General features: G+C 42.7%; 1 protein-coding gene across 6 annotated transcripts in view; it reads left to right on the top strand.

Moving 5' to 3' along the window:
- Positions 1-12,660, top strand: part of nol9 (nucleolar protein 9) — a 74,281-nt gene that overhangs the window by 51,919 nt on the left and 9,702 nt on the right. For all 6 annotated transcript variants that reach the window (XM_060937494.1, XM_060937491.1, XM_060937493.1 and 3 more), the window contains 4 exons: positions 3,166-3,263; positions 3,631-3,792; positions 3,955-4,207; positions 6,539-6,653. In XM_060937494.1, coding sequence (XP_060793477.1) covers positions 3,166-3,263; positions 3,631-3,792; positions 3,955-4,207; positions 6,539-6,653 — 628 coding nt within the window. The remainder of the gene's footprint in view (positions 1-3,165; positions 3,264-3,630; positions 3,793-3,954; positions 4,208-6,538; positions 6,654-12,660) is intronic.

Genomic DNA, 12,660 nt, shown 5'->3' with positions numbered 1-12,660 from the left:
CAGCATGCATAAATAAATAAGATGAATGATTGAAAACAGGACGAGAAATTTTTCCTCTCATTTAGGTTGGGGCAGGTGGCCTCTGATACGAGGGTTGTGGGACAACGAAAGGCTTGTGTTTGTTAACAATACGTCATTTCATCTTCACTAAAAATGGTCACAGTCACTGGGGTTTAAATTCTAAATTTGTTCATATTTTAGGAAAAAGAACCAACCTGGAGCATTTAGAAAATGGTGCAGGTGGGTGCGAACCAAAATAACTGGGAATGGGTGGGAGAGGGGTGTTTTTTAAAATAAATAATTTAAGCCTGGCGTAAGGTGTTTTTGTCCTTCTAATGCAGACCTGGGCATTTTCCGGCCCGCGGGCCGCATCCGGCCCTTTGGTTCATTCTGACCGGCCCGCGTAAGGTTAATTAGAAATTACAAAATGAATGTATTTTCTAATTTTACCTCATGCATGGACTGAATGTGCATTGCTTTTATTTTGAAGTTGTGTTCAACAAAAACGCAATGCGCGCGACATGAGCATGACATGAAATCCCACGAAATCTAATTCCGCGATAACTACTTCCGTAATTTGCCCAGACCAACCACAAACTGTACGTCATCCTTCAAACGGTCCAGCCAATCACATAGTGTGACGTCACCAGCAGGCGCCGGAGCCCGAGCCGATCTGTAGATCTGATACCTACACCGAATCGACGTTGTTGCGAGCAGGTCACAAGAAGACTTTAGCCCCTAAAATGTCCGCAAAAAGAAGAAAGGTAGATGCCGAATGCAGGGCTTTCAACAAAACATGGACTGCTAAGTATTTATTTACTGAAGTCAGAGATGAAGCCGTGTGTTTAGTTTGCGGAGAGCAGATCGCCGTGTTCAAAGACTACGATTTGAGTCGGCATTACCAAATGAAAAGCACCAAATGAGGTGATTAGACTACAAATGTGGGCATCATTATTATAATATGATGTATCTTGCTTGATATTTGGAGTAGAAAGACAATATTGTGATGTCTTTATTGTGTTTTGGGGTGAATGTGACTGAAAAAAATGGTACAAACGTTCACATTTTGTTAACCATCGTTTTGGGAAATTTGATTGAATAAATGGCATTTTTTTTGTAAGGCAACCTCGTTTTTTCCATACTCTTACCAGTCTTAGCAGCTTGTAAAAACAATGTTATTTATTGCTTTATATAAAGAAATACGATTAATATTATGCAGAATTTAGTTCAGCCTTTTGGTCCGGCCCTCCACAAAATTTTCTGTTTCTCATGTGGCCCCATGGAAAAAATAATTGCCCACCCCTGCTCTAAAGAGTAAACACAATTAGATGACGGAAAATTATTTGTACTTAAAGGGATAGTTGGGGATTTTTGACATGAATCTGTATGGCATCCCCATCAATAGTGTCGTGCAAACACACTGACTTACCCCTGACAGCATCCTGTGAGTCCAGTTCTTGTCCAGTTTTGGTCCAGATGAAAGTAGTCCGGCAAGTTTGTTGGGGTCACGAAAGTAAAACGTTTTTCGTCTCAAAACAGTACGTGTTCAAAAGAGTGATATATTTGCATCACAAAACCGTTGCTAAATAAAAAGCCAGACCTCGAAATCGCTTGGCACTATTTTCTCTCCCTTCTCATCACTGCGCGCTGCCGCCAGGTGACAGCCACGGCTGTTTCATTCATTGTTTACTGCTAGCAAAGTTAGCGACAACATGTCTGACTACGACAGCGACGTTGAAAACATTGACTTCATCTCAATGTTATCAATGATATCTTTATGAACCCGAATATACAGATGAAGAAATACAGATGGAGTTAGAACGGGCAGAGAGAGAAAGGGTGGACAGAGAAGTGGAAGAAGGTGAAGCTGGAGCTCTCAAATTAGCTTGTTAGCGCTGCTGATCTGAACTCCTAATCACTGCCAAACAATGGGAAAGGTGTTGATTCCTGCACAGATGTCAACATGATGGCGCGCGGTGATACCGAGGGAGACAAAATATAGCGCCAAATAATTGCGAGGTCTGACTTTTTATTTGGCAACGGTTTTGTGATGCAAATATATCACTCTTTTGAACACATACTGTTTTGAGAAGAAAAACGTTTTACTTTCGTGACCCCAACAAACTTGCCGGACTACTTTCGTCTGGACCAAAACTAGACGAGAACTGGACTCGCAGGATGCTGTCAGGGGTAAGTCAGTGTCAGGCTTTCGTCTAAACGGGGGAACAGGGGCGCTGCGCCCTCTTACTCTCGGCGTGCGCCCCCTTACCGACTCCGTGAAAACATCCCAGCAACACTACGTGACAATGTGTCTGATCATCAAATACGTTATAATTGCTCCAAAAATATTCCAACGATAGCAGATACACCGCCAGACGGTGCAAAAACAATCCGAATTGGCGTTTTCCAGACCGAGGCGCCATGTTGTTTACTTGTTGCGGCTGCTCTCGCGAGATTTGACATGGGTTACATACAAGGTCAGCTGACTTGTAGAGCGAGATTTCTCGAGACTGAATGACCTTTCACCCACCGGCGCGGGAGCTTTTGACAGAAGTAGTTCGCGAGTTGTTTTTGTTGACACTTGGGCATTTAAAGATGTCATCCCGCGGCGCGAAACGGAAGAAAGCCAAAGACTGTCCGGGGCAGAAGAAGATTACTTCTTTCTTTTTCAATGTGGACAGACAATTTTGTTACAATTTCCCTCTCAGATAGCCTCAGAATGTCCCATTGGAGCATTTTTCAAAGGCTTTGCACGGCGGGGGGGGGGACACAACCGGCACCATGAACCCAACCCCCCCCCGCTTCGCTCCCTCACCATGGTGAGCGCCCTCATACTAAATTTTTCTAGAAAAAACCCTGAGTGTGTTTGCACGACACTGTTGACGGGGATGCCATACAGATTCATGTCAAAAGTCCCGAACTATCGCTTTAATGTCTCCCCAGAGTATTAAAAATATAATGAATTCATTGTAATAGTAATTACAACAACAAAAACCTTTTGTGATGTAAAACCGAATTGTAGCCCCACAGCACGAACCCTCTTCTTTCAGTGAATATCGATTCATAAAGTGCGCCGTGTTTAACACGTGCAGATGTTCTGCCAAGTTAATGTGGATTTGATGTGACTCTGTGTTTTAGTATGTTTTTGTTTGTTTGTGTGCGCAGCACTGCAAGCGTGGAGTATTTGGAGTGTGATCTTGGCCAGACCGAGTTCACGCCTCCCGGGTGTCTGTCCTTAAGCTCAGTGACCGAGCCACTGCTAGGTGTGTATATCTCTGTACTCGTACACAGTGTCTCAGTAAGACTCGGGAAATAACAAGTCTGATGGAAATTCCGTTACTCGTGAAGCAGTCAGGGTTTTTTTGTTTTGTTTTTTTAAAGCCACTGACAGCAGGTTGTGTGTGTGTGTGTGTGTGTGTGTGTGTGCGCGCTCTCTTTCTCTCTCTCTCTTGTCTGTCTCTGTGTGTCTCTTTGTTCTCTGTGTCATGCGCGCTCGGTCTGTCGCTTTCTGTGTCACGTGCTCTGTCTGTGTTGCGCACTCTGTGTCTGTCTCTCACTCTCTGCTCTCTGTCTGTGTTGCGTGCTCGCTGTCTGTCTCGCTGTCGTGTGCGTTCTCTCTCACCTCCCCAGGCCCTCCGTTTACACACCAGCGAGATCCGGAGCACATGGTGTTTTATGGCCGGGCAGACTGCCAATCTGATCTAGACTGCTACCTGGACTCGCTCAAATCCCTGTGGAGACACTACAGCGGAGAGAACCCAGTCATCATTAACACTATGGGATGGGTCAAAGGTCAGCCACTGCCATTAAACCGCTACACACAGGGTTATGGTTTTGGACACAGAGGAAGAGCGTTCATGTGTGGCATCATGTCCTTAGACTGTTTCTCTACTACAAGTCGGTGAATTTGTTTGTTTGTTTGTTTGCTCCCCCTCCAAAAAAAACCCCTCACAGGTCATGGCTTCCAGGTGCTGGTGGATCTCATCCGCTTCTTCTCAGTCACACACGTGGTGCAGCTGAGCTACGGCGACATGCCCCAGTGCCATACTCTCACCTCCGACTTCCTGCGCTCTGCACACGGCTGGCACACGCATCCCCCGGCACAGTCCGCCCTTCCAGAGGAACCGGCCAATCAGCTCGCAGCGCAGGGTCACGTGCTCCTCAGCATCCACTCGGAGTTTGAAGGGGCCGGGACCTCTGGGGAAATGTAAGCCATGTGATGTGCAGGCAGCAGTGAAGGTTTTATTAAGTAGCTTCAAAAATAGTGTTGCAGGACATGTCACTGTGTGTGTTTTTTTTTGTTTGTTTGTTTTTGTTTTTGTTTTTTTTTAAATGCTTTCAATACTGAAACGATTCAAGGGATTCAAAGCACTACAGTGTAGACTAGGGTGCATCAGTTGTCCTCACTTCATAAAATCTGATGCATGTTTGTTCGGGTGTTCCTTTTCACCAATAAAGACGTCCTGTAAAATTTTTTGACTATATTCAAAAGTCTAATGGTGGCACCATGAGGTTCTTTTTTTTTTTTTTGCCAAAAACCGCTAATTTTGTTTTCGCGTAAGGTTCGAATCACAATGTTGGACTCCATTTATTGATTTCTTGTGAGCCAGAGATCATGTTAAGAACCTTTGCAAGGGATTGAGAAGCATTAATGTGATTCATAATACATTTGTATTGTTTAAAAGTAGTTGAACAATGATTCAGTGAACAGCTAAAACTCAAACTGTGCTTGATAATATATTTAGAATATGCACTAAAAATGTGTATCTAAGATATTTGGTATACTCTATAGATAGTTTTCACTGACGTCACGGCATTCCGGGGAACGCCCCCCAGCTGCCATCTTGGAGGGCAAACAAAACGGACCATCGCCACTACCGGCTACGTTATCTCGGACGAATTTATGAAGTTATATAGTCAGTTTTCTAAAATAAAGATCAGTGTTGGCAAAATCAAGCAAACAGAAGTATATAGATACATTAGACGACATCTCATGACAACGGTATGCAGCCAAACTGGCCTTGATTGGGGGAATTGACCCCTGCGAAGTGGACAAAGATGCATTTTCAAGTGACTATGCAGGGCTGCCAAAGCCTGAAACTGCCAAAGCCTGCTCCAAAGCCTGAAACTGACTTCATCAAACTTTAAAGGCTGTCTGATGTATACAACTTTATATATTCTACAGCGCGCCTTTTGGCGGATGCCGCCTGAGTCGTGCAGATCCGATTTTTTTTGGGGGGGGGGGGGGCATTGGAGTGTCTGATTATAATTTCAAAGTAAATTCTGTATTAAAATTACTAAATAAGCAAATCCGTTACAGTCCATGAAACAGGAAGTATAAGGATGAGAAAAAAAACAGTTTAAATCGGGAAGCTGCGCACATTTGCGCAGTCCTGCACACCGCTCGGGCTGCGCAAATGTGCGCAGCTTCCCGATTTAAACTTTTTTTCTCTCATCCTTATACTTCCTGTTTCATGGACTGTAATGGATTTGCTTATTTAGTAATTTTAATACAGAATTTACTTTGAAATTATAATCAGACACTCCCAACGCCCCCCCCCCCCCCCCCCCCCCCCAAAAAAAAAAACCCCGGATCTGCGTGATTCAGGTGGCATCCGCCAAAAGGCGCGCTGTTTGCATCCCAAGCACAAATCAAATCATACAGAATAGACCTAAAATGTTTTTCAAAAATGACCCTTGCGTGAGTGAAGTGACAAGTTTCAAATAGAAACGTGACAAACGAGCGATATTAAGTGTACATTACAATGTAAACGTACACTCAGCGGTTCCAGTTAGGCATTCTCCAGAGATTGTTTACACTATGTTTTGGTTTCCAAAAACAAACTTAAACACAATTGATTGTTTATTTAAACAACTTACCACTTATAAAATGATCGGAGCAGACTTTGCTGTGTTTGGAAGGCTGATAATCCTTGCGGTTGATTCTCGCAAGCCATAGATTTCTCCTTTGTATGCTGAGTTTGTTTGCTCGCCTTCGTGCTCCCGTACAGTGGGAATTCCATAAAAGCTCCGCTTGACGTCATCATCTGACCTATTACGACAGCCGTGAATACAACAGGTGTGCACCATTGCTAGCTTTAAATAGTAATGTAACTATAAATGTAAATCATATATAAATGAATGTAACTTGCACGCTACAATGTGTGCTCAGTGACCCGTACGGTAAGCTTGCCCTCCAAGATGGCCGCCACCAGGGAATCCCCGACTCTGTGATGTCATGTGAAAACTATCTATCAGGTGCCATAATGCTTCATGAAAAGTGATGGAAATGTTGTCATAAAAGTCATAAAATAGCAGCTTTTTCCATAACTTTGAGCTCCTGGTGCCACCATTAAACTTTTGAATTTTGTCAAAATATTTCACCCAGTGTGTTTTTTTTTTTTTTTTTTTTTTTTTTTTTTACCAAAAGGAACATAAAAACAACAATGCATCACGATCGGAGGAACTTTTCGTTTTTAGGGGGCAACTGATGCACCCTAGTGTAGACGTGCTGTAAGTTTGTTGTTCATCTGTGCAGGCGTCACCAGCGTAGTAACGAGCTGCGCGACCTGGCATTGCTGGGTTACTTCAGCCAGCTCCAGTCTGCAGAACCCGGCCCTATCCGCCCCCTGCACTGCTTCATCCCCTACCAGGTAGCACAACAGAACCAGTTTCACATTTCTTTCAATTACGTTCATTATGTCATATACAGGGTGTCTCAAAAAAAATGTACTCACACTTTGAATGACGAGAAAACCTTTATTTATGAACAAAGAGTGAAATGGACTAGCTTCGAATACAGAAGACAAATGTAATTGAAGAATCATGTTCGCAAATGTTCAAATTGATGACCATTATTGTCCAGACAACACTGATAACGCGCACCAAGGGATTCGCAAACGTCACGAAACAGGTCATTAGGAATATCGCGACATTTGTCTTTCAATTTCCAATTTCAATGCATCAGTTGTTCTTGGTTTGGTGCGATAATTTCCTGTCATGCTGTGATTAATTAATTACACCTGCAATACAAAAAAGGCAGCATGTTAGGGACAGTTAAAGTGTGAGTACATTTTTTTTTTTTTTTTTTTTTTTGAGACACCCTGTATTAACATATGCAAACAAATGCAAACAAAATCCTCAGTAACATGTTTAAAGTGCAGCTCCAGTGAACATGTTCTGAAACTCAGGATCACGTCCTTTTGCCATATCATACCAAGCCATAGTTTTTATTTATTATTATTATTTTCCTGAATGTAGCACACAGAATCTGGATACAGTAAGCCTTGGCACTGAGTGTGGAGTAATACTCATTCAAACACGTTTAACATCCAGCACATGAAGCTGTCGTGTGCATTCATTATAGGGCTGTGCGATATGGGGAAAAAAATGAATATCCCGATACATTTTCTCCATTTCACGATATACGATATATATCTCGATATATTTAAATCTCCTCTAAAGGACCCCATGAAATCTAACTTTCACTCTTTACTGTTTTCACTACAATCCCTGCAGATTAAATAACATTCTTGGTTAAAGCGAGTCTCCCGCCCATTGAAACTTCGTGTATTTTCTTTTGTATGAAAATTATCATAAATGATCAAATGTGAGCGTAAATAAACGACTAGAAATAAAAAAGAATTTTCGAATAAAGGGATTACTTTTTGCCCGCGTAGTACTATAGCGCCGAATCACTCATTTCCGACCTAGTAAAGATCCAGGTCACTATCTGCCGATAAACAAAAAGAACTACACTCGTGTTCGAGAGCATATAAACAAAACTTCAAAATGTACCTGTTCAGTAGAAATGCTGCGAAATCCGCGTGGGTTTTCATCCCCATCTCCTCCTTTCGCCGTATCCACTCTTCCGAAACCGGTCCAATGTCTATACGATATCTTGCCGCTTTATATGCCACTCTTGCCTTTTTCCTCGCGCTATCTGTTTCGAACTTTTCTGGCCTCCCTATCTTCTTTCGTTCCGCCATTTTCGCTCCAGCTAAATATATATCGAGGTCAGATCGATCACGTGACCTCAGGTTGTGACCTCATTTTTTCGCGATCGTTCGTAGGCCTATCACTGCGCCTTTTTGGGGGGGGGGGGTCCAAAAACTATTTCATTTTCTTTATTTTGGAATATATATACACCATTTGAAGGTATTTATTCGTTTAATGGCGTCAATATATGAGTCTTTTTCAACACAAAGTTTCAACGGGAGGGAGACACGCTTTAACTTTACAGGCGGTTTTCAACAACACGTTTTAAATTTTCATGTTGGTGATTAATCACAATTGAATTGAATTGAAATAAGACTATTTTTATTCAACAAAGATGTGGCACAAACTGCAAAAACAATCTTGAAAATTGCAACAAAGGGGCAACACAATACAGAGCTGCTCAGAGCTCAAATCAATAAAGCGCAAGCTCAACACTGAGAGACATTTAGCCTAAATAAGAAAAGTGCTCTTTCATTAAATTATTTTAAAAAATAGATCTCCAAGCTATTAGCCCGACTACTGAGAACCACTGGAACATTCACAATAGAGAGAGAGATTGAGGGAGAGAAGAGAGAGATCTGCAAAACATCATTTTTCTCTTTGCACACTTTTGAACTGAATGTTTTCCGGCTCTGCCTCTCAGACGTGTATAATTCCGGTATTGCCTTCTCTGTAAAATGTCTGCGACCGGGCAACTCGTGTTTGGGATCGAGTGTGTTTAGTAAGTTTTGGAAGCCTGGTTTTTCCACTGTACTAATTGTGATCATGTCTTCGGCAATGACGTTAGTGATTGCATCCGTTATAGCTCTCCAACTCTGACTCGTTTTCTCATATGGGATGGCTTTGGAGAACGAGGCCGCTATGGTCATTTGTTTAGCTCGTGGGCAAGTAGTTCGGAGTTTAAAGTGCCATTCCACCATTGGATGTATTCTTTGGCATAAAATACAATATATTTTGACAACATATATAAATGGTATCACTAGATAGAGAAATCTTTTAGCTTCAAAATGATATATCAAACATAATTTTTTGACAACGACAAGTATATTAATTTTGCGACCAAAGTCACCTACCCTTTTAATTTCCACGCGTGATGTCATCGGCAGGTTCCCCTTCTTGTGTACCGTGTGACGTGGCACAGATTATCAGCAAAGGCGGATAGAACGCGATAAAAATAATACCAATAAATCTAGCTAATACCAATAAATCTAGCTAACTGAAAGATTAACTCAAAATTTTTCGCAATTTTTTTGGCCCCCATATACGAGGAGAAATGACTCTCTCACTTTGGGGGTTTCCTGGTCTAAAAATAGACCGACACGTGGTACACAAGAAGGGGAACCTGCCGATGACATCACGTTTCACTACCGCGCGGAAATTTAAAGGGTAGGTGACTTTGGTCGCAAAATGAATATACTTGTTGTTGTCAAATTATGTTTGATATATCATTTTGAAGCTAAAAGATTTCTCCGTCTAGTCATGTTGTCATATATTGTATTTTATGCCAAAGAATACATCCAGTGGTGGAATGGCACTTTAAGAGACTCTGCATACTGTACCGGGTGAGTTTTCAGGTGATGGAATATATTTGTAGTGCTGCCACCTTTCGTAATGACAGGTTTTTTTTTTGCACACTTTACAAACCGGCATTTGCTGTTCCCCGTCCTCCTCACGATATCCAAAAAAATGCCAGATGACTGACCCCTTACTAGTTCTTTTAAGAACCAATTCGTCCGCTCCCATTTTTAATTTGTCGCTGAAATTGACAGAGCTTACACGGTAGCCGATGCAACACCAGCAATTGCACGAACTGAGTCGGCGCTGTTAACCGGAACCAGGAAATCTTCCCGCTCAGTGTTGCCAGATACCACTGACGTTTTCCAGCCCAAAATATGTTCAAAACCCGCCAAAATGCACTTGAAACCGCCCAATTGGGCGGGAAAACGCCCAATCTGGCAACACAACTGAAACTAGAAAATCTTCCCGGAAGTTCCTTTCAGCACCTAGATGTCACCCGGGATTGGTTGGCGAGTGTGTGACGTTATTGTTTTTGGGGGTTTTTTTCCCCCCCCCTTCGGCAGCCTCTCACGTTACTGCCTGAGGGACAGGGAGGAAACCACCGGGAAATGTTTTAAACAAATGCAACAAACACGAAACAAACGCAAGTCGGAAGATGACCATAAAATACTCAATAGTTACAATATAATAATTTTATGTATCTCACACAGACTTTTCGGCGATATATCGAGTATATTCGATATATCGCACAGCCCTAATTCATTATGTAGATTGGGCTTTTCAACAAGTCCAAAGCTTAGTGAGCTCAGATTTGAGTGGATGGTGCAGATTTGCGAGATTTTTCCAACATCCTCAGATCAGCGCCAATGCAAATGAAGAACACTTGCAAAGTATATTGATTCACGAGCCCATTGTTGGCTCACCGGCTGTGGGGCGATGAGCTATTGCCATCACACGGCGCCAGTTTGTTTGTCCATCCACAAACCACACAAATCGCTACTCCTCCCTGAGTTTTCAATGGATTTTGATTCTGATTTGTTTTGTTTGAAAGATTTAATTGTTCTCATGAACAACTTGGCTAACAACAAACAAATCTGGTTTCTCATGTGAGCTACTGCGTTGCTGACGCTCTGGTTTGAGCTCTCGCAGAGCTCATGGGTGCATTTTCTAGTAGGACAAGTGAGAAGAAACCAAACGTTCATGAAAGTACAGTTTACACCACAGTGCTGTTAAATTATCCATTTTGGTTGCACAGAAAGTAGTTGCTCTGGTTTTTTTTTTTTTTTTTAATTAAAGGCGACATGCACTACCGTTCAAAAGTTTGGGGTCACCCAGACAATTTTGTGTTTTCCATGAAAAGTCACACTTTTATTTCCCACCATAAGTTGTAAAATGAATAGAAAATATAGTTGAGACATTTTTCTGGCCATTTTGAGCATTTAATCGACCCCACAAATGTGATGCTCCAGAAACTCAATCTGCTCAAAGGAAGGTCAGTTTTATAGCTTCTCTAAAGAGCTCAACTGTTTTCAGCTGTGCTAACATGATTGTACAAGGGTTTTCTAATCATCCATTAGCCTTCTGAGGCAATGAGCAAACACATTGTACCATTAGAACACTGGAGTGAGAGTTGCTGGAAATGGGCCTCTATACACCTATGGAGATATTGCACCAAAAACCAGACATTTGCAGCTAGAATAGTCATTTACCACATTAGCAATGTATAGAGTGGATTTCTGATTAGTTTAAAGTGATCTTCGTTGAAAAGAACAGTGCTTTTCTTTCAAAAATAAGGACATTTCAAAGTGACCCCAAACTTTTTGAACGGTAGTGTAATTTATCCCTTTCCTCCAAATTGACACGGTTCCCTGCGATCTTCATGAAATGTCTGTGGCCTGCTTTTATTCAAAACACCACAGCTCCTTTTCACCCTGTCTAAACAGCCCTGTTCCTTAGAGCACCTGCTCCTTTAAAATGCTCACCCCACCCCCGTCTTCCTCCAGACAATCAGGTATCGTTTTCCTGATGAATATTCATCCGCAAAGCCGTGAGTGGAGAAACTCCGATAAAGGAGGTGGTCTAGTTCTAATGAGCTCCACTTGTGGCATAGAAAGAGGAGACACATCTGAACGGCTTGTTGTTGAAGCATGTGTTTTTCTGAAATCGGAAAAGAAACTGACTGGTTGTCTTATTTCAGAGTTCATACCCAGCTATCTGTGCACAAGCACTGAAAACGTGCTCCTTGATGACTCTCTCTCATCTCATTATCTCTAGCCGCTTTATCCTGTTCTACAGGGTCGCAGGCAAGCTGGAGCCTATCCCAGCTGACTACGGGCGAAAGGCGGGGTACACCCTGGACAAGTCGCCAGGTCATCACAGGGCTGACACATAGACACAGACAACCATTCACACTCACATTCACACCTACGGTCAATTGAGGTGGGGTTTACATTAGACCGTATCAGCGGATCATCAGATTAACGTTTTTAAAACGATTAGCGTGCACACAGCAACACCAATACACGATTCGCCTGCACACAGCAACACGGATACGCTCGGCTCCGCAGGCATCCTGCGCTCCAAATCACTCCGCCCTGAACAGCGAGTGCCCTCTGGAGGGTGTGCACTCCGGCCCTGCGCAGCTCACAGAGCGCGCGAGTGAAGTGCACAAGCTGTAATTCGGGACTGAGCCGCTGTGTGTGTGATCCCAGCGCATATCACTTACCACTTGCAAGTGGAAGGATGGCAAGCCTAAAGACAATCATAACTACACAATGGGCAGTATTTGCATCAGTATTTGCAGTATTTTCATACTTTTATACTCTTTAATGAAAGGTGATACAAGGCGGAAGTCTGCGCCATTTTTCAGCAGTCGCGTCACATGACCAACGCCAGTGAATCAGGAAGGTGGATGTCACAGTGACGTTGTCCAATGACGACGCCAGCTAGAGCTCAGCACAGCGTATCCGCGTATTCTCAATGTTTACACAGCACCGGACCAGACACGATCTGGATTGAATACGTGGACGCTGGCGGATTCCCGTTTCCAGGCGTTTTAATGTAAACGGACAGTGCATCCGCGAAGAAAACGAGACAGATACGGTCTAATGTAAACTTGGCCTTAGAGTCACCAGTTAACCTAAC

The sequence above is a fragment of the Neoarius graeffei genome, chromosome 13 (genome assembly GCF_027579695.1).
Source record: "Neoarius graeffei isolate fNeoGra1 chromosome 13, fNeoGra1.pri, whole genome shotgun sequence".
Classification (NCBI taxonomy): Eukaryota; Metazoa; Chordata; class Actinopteri; order Siluriformes; family Ariidae; genus Neoarius; species Neoarius graeffei.
The sequence above is the reverse complement of the archived record's forward strand: the minus strand, read 5'-3'. Positions and strand labels throughout refer to the sequence as shown.